General features: G+C 36.0%; 1 protein-coding gene across 1 annotated transcript in view; it reads right to left on the bottom strand.

The window, feature by feature from the left end:
• Positions 1-438: 438 nt before the first annotated feature.
• Positions 439-8193, bottom strand: part of LOC144439988 (fibroblast growth factor receptor-like) — an 8490-nt gene continuing 735 nt past the window's right edge. The window contains exons 2-13 of the mRNA XM_078129217.1: positions 7735-8052; positions 7002-7328; positions 5989-6110; positions 5259-5309; positions 4290-4503; positions 3901-4014; positions 3044-3231; positions 2666-2788; positions 2169-2280; positions 1451-1547; positions 975-1074; positions 439-504 (exon numbers count right to left, since the gene is read on the bottom strand). Coding sequence (XP_077985343.1) covers positions 439-504; positions 975-1074; positions 1451-1547; positions 2169-2280; positions 2666-2788; positions 3044-3231; positions 3901-4014; positions 4290-4503; positions 5259-5309; positions 5989-6110; positions 7002-7328; positions 7735-8052 — 1832 coding nt within the window. The remainder of the gene's footprint in view (positions 505-974; positions 1075-1450; positions 1548-2168; positions 2281-2665; positions 2789-3043; positions 3232-3900; positions 4015-4289; positions 4504-5258; positions 5310-5988; positions 6111-7001; positions 7329-7734; positions 8053-8193) is intronic.

Here is an 8193-nt window from a genome sequence, read left to right on the forward strand (position 1 = left end):
TCGTTATCAGCAAGCACACTGAGTTTGCCTAGCGCTGTGTTATAATCATCGTGATAATCATATTGTGGAAAATGGGAAAAAAAGTTTTGTCAAGAATGACTTTCAGTATTAAAATATTCTTATTGAGTATGTAGTCATTCTCTTCAGCTTTCTAAAAAATATTAAGTCTTTGACAATGTGAAGTTGCCTCTTCACCCAATATAAACTTGACATCAAAATGTAAATACACTCATGTAAACAGTTCAGATTTTGCGCATTGATTTTTTAAACAAATGTGGGACAACAATTTAGAGTTCACCAATCTTTTTTGTTGATGAAAACATAAACATCCGTATCGTTATCGTTTCCAAAATAACATGAATGCTCTACAGAAGTATAGCAACTGGTCATGTGCTGTGTTCATCTATCTAGAAATCACAACCAAAACGACTTCAAGCGCTAACAACGTTCTCCGTCATAGTTATTAACATCAACACCGATAACATCTTCTATATTAATGTACGTCTGAAAATAATAGAAACAACATAACTACAAGGCTTAGTGTTGCTTTAAGCAAGGTACATACAATGACAATCCTATATTTATGTTCACATTTTCACTTTCACAATAGATTTCAAAACTGAAATTGAAATTTGAAATTTGTGTAAGTAATACGCAATTAAAATGTATATATTCCCTATTTTTTCAACTATGGAGATTGCAAAAGTTCATTTACACACATTCTTAATTACAATCAACAGTAAAAGAGATCCATAGTATAGTATGCCCTCTCATAGCGAATTCACCGATATCGATGTCGACAGAGATGGAACCCTTTGACACTAGTTAGTAATAAGTACGATTGGTGTACTTGGCACGAAACACAGACTGGTGATCTAATGAAATATTCAGTAGAACCTTGTATAGTAAGAAGACAAACTTGGTGTTTACCAAGAGATACCTCAAAAGTAAAACTATCAAAATACATTATGTACCTTTTCATCGCTAACTAAGTGGTCCAATTCCATAACTAAATCTGTAAACTGTGGTCGTTTTTCAGGATCCTCATTCCAACAACTGATCATTATTGCATATCTGTACAGAAAGATATAGTTTATATTTATATTTCAATGTTATTATCCGTGTTACAATATAGCGATAATACACCTATATTATGTTTTTACACTAAGGATATGACGTAACACTCTTCTGTTTTACGGCTTGTTCAATTTTAACAATTCGTATGGCATATTCTCAACGTTCCCGACAACAATGGATGAAAGTTCAACTGTTCTTGCAACATTTCAACGATTATTGTATTCTAGCTATTCAACATCTTTTCCTATTTAAATATCGCTATGAACACCACATCCAAACATACCAGTGATCGTGAACAACCCAAATGTAAATTTTAACTAACGTAATCAAACAGTTATCCAAGAAACCCAAAGAATTCTTTGTATATACTAACAGTTCCTCTTTACAATGTGATGGTTTAGGCATCCGATACCCTTCCCTCAAAGCTTGTATCACTTCTTGACCTGACATTCCTGGATATGGTCGATAACCTAAAATTATAATTAAAACAAAGAGAAATGTGAGATCTATTATATTCTGTAATAGAGGTTAACAGAAAACAGAAAATCATCATCATCATCATCATCATCATCATTATTATTATCATCATCATCATCATCATCATCATCATCATCATCATCATCATCATCATCATCATCATCATCATCATCATCATCATCATCATCATCATCATCATCATCATCATCATCATCATCATCATCATCATCATCATCATCATCATCATCATCTTTCCAAATGCAACATTTATTCGTATTTGCCCTGTATACAATGGACTGCTAAACTATGTACAAAAAAGGAGTTGTAGCAGAATAGTTTGGCTTAGTACAGGTAAATGATCCTTCTTCTCCTCCTCCTCCTCCTCCTCCTCCTCCTCATCATCATCATCATCATCATCATCATCATCACCACCACCACCACCACCACCACCACCATGATCAGCAGCCACCAGGTACAACTACTACATATTTTCCAACATCTAAGCCCAGTAATTTTATTCATCATGAAAAATCACTATGCATCATTCAATATTTCTAATATAAATTATATAAACAATTACATAAGATATTGCTCAAAGGCAGACATCCACTCACCCATAGATACTATTTCCCATAACAAGACGCCAAAAGACCAGACATCACTTTTCGTTGTGAATATATCATCCAACACAGACTCTATCGACATCCATCTGATTGGTAAACGTCCCTAGAGTCAGAATGACGTTAAGAAACGTATTACCTCACAATATTTGAATCAAATACAAGGGAAAATACATACACACACAAACACACACACACACACACACACACACACACATTATATATGCATGCATCTCTTAAAACGTTGAAAGAGACGAATACAGTATTTACACTGTTGCAATGATCGTCTTCAACTGAAATGATGATATCAGAATAGCCATACTGCCCTCTATGGTGTTGAGTCAGATGTTTCTTGCATGAAAAGTTCATATTTAACTAATGGCTACTCGAGTTACGAACCAACCAGCCTTATATCACCTTATTGTTTGGCATACCTCACACCACTACAAACACTGCTGTGGTCTGATGGCATGCGTACCCAGTTATCGTACCTGTGTCTTTCGTTCATACTGGTGTTTGTCGACGACATCTCGTGCTAGTCCAAAGTCTCCCATCTTACATACATTGTGTTCGTTGATAAGAATATTACGTGCAGCCAGATCACGATGTACACACTATGAAACAAATACGGATATCTTTTAATTTTGTAATAATTCAAATCATTATCACTATAATTTTACAAGCTAATGACTCTTAATCTAGAATGTATTGTAACTTTTCGTTTCCAAATTATATCTCACTCCTACAATATATATTGTATTGTCCCAATTTTAGTTTACGTATCTCCTTTATTTATTTTGATCTTCAACCTTTGTCTATTGTCCTAGACAAAGTTTACCAACCTCCACATTTACACGTAGGCGACAAACCTGTTTAGTTGACAGAAACTCCATCCCCATGGCAACGTCTAACGCGAACTTCATGAGATCACGTTCTGTCAGAGTTCTACTTCGTTGGTGTAGATTGGTATAGGTAGCATCATGGGTGACTCTATTCTCTCTCAGATAGTTCTGTAAATTACCTTTACACATGTACTCCAGTATGACATAGGTAGGGTCTAGGTGAAATAAATTTCAGTAGGGTATATTAAGGAGACTGTGCGTAATACTCTTGATTACAATTAATTGAAAGTTTGCCGTATGTTTGCCAATATGTATGTATGTATGTATGTATGTATGTATGTATGTATGTATGTATGTATGTATGTATGTACACTATACGAAAAAAAATCATATTTGACCATGTCTTTCCACCAAGGTAAGTCTTTAGCAGAGGATGTGTAAATGTGGTGAGTATGAGACAAAATAACACCTTTGACCTAATTTACCCACGGTGATCTCTCCCCTGGGGATTGTAGGCAGTCAAAAGTGTCACTTCGTCTCGTACTACCCCTTGACAGAGACTATATTTAGGTGACACATTTAGGTGGGGCACAGGGAGGGTAAAGGTTGGGTAAAGGTGGGTGAATTTGACTTTTCGTATAGTGGCATGTGTGTGTGTCTGTGTCTGTCTCTCTATATATCTGTCTGTCTGTCTGTCTGTCTGTCTGTCTGTTTGTCTGTCTGTCGGTCGGTAGGTAGGTAAGTAAGTAGGTAGGTAGGTAGGTAGATAGACACAAAAGCGTAACTTCAAGTATACCGTGTCGATGTTTTATTTTGAATGATGTAAGATTGATTAGCACATGGGGTATCGTTCATATATTGACATACAACACTGTTCGATTTACCCGATTCGTGTGTACAGCATCCAAGTAAGGACACCACATGTGGATGAGAACCAACAGACTTCATTAAATCCAGTTCCTTTAGAAGATCACGTTTATCGACTTCTAGGGCGTTGTCTATGATGAAAGACAGAAATGGAATCACCATAGTAATATGTAATGGCTCAGAGGAGAACAAACAAACAAAAACCCGCTGGGAATTGATGGTACCTAAACAAGTGAATATGTTGACAGGTATTTTGACGAAAAACATCTATTTTACACGATGGTCTGCTGATAGAGAAATACAACTATATACTCTACATATAACCTCCCTTTTAGGGCATTTTTGTGAAAGATGTACATAACTGAACCATGTGTATCATTAGATTATCTTATATCAACGTACACACCTTTCAACATCTTGACAGCCACGACTGTCATTCCATCCCTCCCAGCAATATTCCAGGCTTCACCTTTGACAACTTTACCAAAGGCACCTTCACCTATTGTATCTCGTAGACAAAGAAATTCTCCCGGGATCTCACCATCCTGCTGACCTAGCCGTGCGTAAATGTTTTTTCCTTGTTTAGATGGTTGCAATGACATATATTCGTGTTCGTTCTCCTAGAATGTGTACAAAATAACGTATTCAGTATTGTCATAATTATTCTCATACTGATGAAAGATTGTCATTTTTTCTTTATTTGGGCATTTATATGTGTAATGTGTCTTTTTTTAGGTATATTTACCTGACGCATTGAGACAGACAGACAGACAAACATAAAGGCAGACATACATACATACACAGACAGACAGACAGACAGATATATAGACAGACAGACAGACAGACAGACAGACAGACAGACAGGCAGACGGACAGACGGACAGACAGACAGACAGACAGACAGCGACTTTAAGTTAGGTTGACAGTAAGATATTACATTAATCAACACGGACAGAAACATACCTACCTACCTTCCTACCTACATTAATACGTACGTACGTGCATGCATGTATACATACATACATACATACATACATACATGCATGCATGCATGCATGCATGCAGACAGACAGACAGACAGACAGACAGACAGACAGACAGACAGACAGACAGACAGACAGACAGACAGACAGACAGACAGACAGACAGACAGACCTAGATAACTTCCTACCTACCCGGACTGAGAGTTATAAGAAAATTAACTAAAGAATGAATTGGAGAATGAAGAACACTATCATTATGCGTTTTGCAATCTTAGATTGTTTACTCAAGTCTTGTTTATCTCAAGAACAACACAATTCTCTATCTGTTCGAATAATGGTATCTAGTGATTAATGCAAGATATACTACTAGTCAGTGTTTTACAAGTCAATACCTCTTTATTGTCCACGGTGTGATTGAGATAACCACTATCTTCTTCCTTGTCCTAAAATAGAAATAAAAACACATAATTGATGTTGGTAGTATCTGTGAAACGTTCTCATTGTCCAGGCCTTCACATTTCTGTATTAACAATCTATAAAGTAAGTAATTTGACTGTCTTCTATACGTACTCTTTAGAGAGGTTTAGATACACGTTAGAACGCGTACGCCTACGGGAGCATTATCGTGCAGGCGTACAAGTAATGACGCGTACAAAATTGTGTTTAGTTATGCGTTCTAAACAAAAAACGTGAAAAACAGTGCAATGTGAACGCGCGCGTTGACATCTTCTGTCCAGAAGGCCAGACACATGCCTTCGATTTCTAAATTTTCCGTATTTTTGCCATTTTTCCTGCAACTACCCAAACCAAACACCAAACAATTAGTTTAAAGTTATGCTACCGAACTTTGATATAAAAAATACGACATTTAATAGAAGAAAATGACAAAAACTTAACACGTATTTACAGTTACATGTAGACCTCGTTTTTGACGTAGCGTCGTTTGATACAGAACGCCTGAGTTGCTTTGAAACACGTGACTATGACGCTACACGTATAGAACACACGTAAATACGCGCATCTAAACCTCTCTATTATGTGATTTTTAGCTGAGACGTCTCATGCTAATATAAAGTACCAACTGTAGTTATCCTTGGCTTGATATTAGAAGTATGGGCCTACCGTGTTTGTTTGTCTTCTCTTCCACCAAAAGAAGTAAAGGAATGCTTGTACAGCAGCGACGATTGCCAGTGTTATAATTACCGTCAGAAATATAGTAAGACCAACATAGCAATTACAGCTACCTAAATACACAAAAGTTAAACAAATTAATCTGTAGAAGGCGAACATTTATGTTCATTGATAAAGTGTAGATTACATCAGTAAACTGAAACTTATTAATACAAAAGAAACGGTGAAATTATTGATACATCATGTAATGAGACGATCGATACAGCGAGGCCAATGGTGCACATGAATATACCACGAAAATGGCATTGGACACAGGACGTGAGTTTGAATTAAAATAAGAGAAGCACTTATAGTATTGTATTGAAGGTAAATCTTACCAAAATCACGGAAAGACAAACAAACAAACAAACAAACAAACAAACACACACACACAGACACACGCCCCCACACACACACACACATACATACATACATACATACATACATACATACATACATACATACATACATACATACACACACATACATACATACATATATATATATACATACATACATACACACACACACATACATACATACATACATACATACATACATACATACATACATACATACATACATACAAACACACTTGTTTGCAAAAGTTCAATAACTAACTGTAAAGCGCCGCTGAACTCTACTTCGTATTGGATATTGGCGCTCTATAAATATATTGATTGATTGATTGACATACACACATACATACATACATACATACATACATACATACACACATGCATACATACATACATACATACATACATACGTACGTACGTACGTACGTACGTACGTACGTACGTACATACATACATACATACATACATACATACATACATACATACATGTAATGTACATTTTCCGGTAACTTTATAGTATACCCCTTTCAATTAGTAACTTTTTCTGTGTATTTCAGCTACGTAACATATTATTGAATGGTTTAACTTTTGTTACGTTTGACTTACATGTACATGGCGGTATCTCCTTCACTTCCACTGTTTGATGACTTTCGCCATCATTAATTCCATTAGTAGCAACACAGGTGTATTTGCCTAGATCATCCTCCATAATGTCCTCCAAAACCAGATGGTTTGAAATTTTCGTTTCAGATTCACTTGCCTCCATAGCAACAATATAACGGTTATCATCGTTGCCAGTTATGGTATTATTATCCCCATCATACCAGGTGATATCTGCTACAGGATAAGCATCTACCATACAACCAATACTAGTTGTATCCCCAAGTCGTATTTCCAGAATATCTGATCCAAGTATGTAAATTTCGGGAGCATCTGTGAATGAATAGACATGATGAATTTAATATATGAACATTTGCTGGAAGTAGACAGATACTTTACTGTGTACAATAACGTTTATCATTCAGGTTTATATATACATGTATTGGCATTAACTCTTTGCGTTACTGTTTGTATGTTACTGGTTAAACAAACAAACAAACAAACAAACAAACAAACAAACAAACAGACAGACAGACACACAAACAAACAAACAAACATACACACAGCCAGCCAGCCAGACAAACAGACAAACAGACAAACAAACAAGCAAACAAACAAACATACACATACACACAAGAAAACATATAAACTCACGCACAAACAGATGGACAGCTAGACAAACTCAAAGAAACAAGTCATTACTACTCTCAATGAAAATTGATAATGAAACTGTACTTGCATTGTTCATTGTCCCTTAGTTCAACTGTCCTGTTAGCATCATTCTGTATGCCATTACTAGCAATACAAGTGTACATCCCAAAATCCTCAACTGTGGTACTAATTATGAACAGTTCACTCAGTGTAATGGTTTGTGAATCCAGTAACTTTGTTGTGTTAATGTAAATATTATCATCGTCTCCAAGTATGGTGTTATTGTTCTTATACCACGTGATATCAGCGATTGGATATGCATCAGCTATACATCTTATCGTAGCAGGGTCTCCAAGAGATACGTCTAATACTTCAGACTCATTTTTATGAAAAATCGATGGGGGATCTAATGGACAAGGAAAAACAAAAACCTTAGGATTTCTTAATGACACCCCCCGCAGAAAACAAACGTAAAGATAAATGGATAATTGTTAAGGACTAAAACACAAAGTCAGGGGTGAGATCAGTAAAGAGAGAGAGAGAGAGA

Source organism: Glandiceps talaboti, chromosome 9 (assembly GCF_964340395.1).
Source record: "Glandiceps talaboti chromosome 9, keGlaTala1.1, whole genome shotgun sequence".
NCBI lineage: Eukaryota > Metazoa > Hemichordata > Enteropneusta > Spengelidae > Glandiceps > Glandiceps talaboti.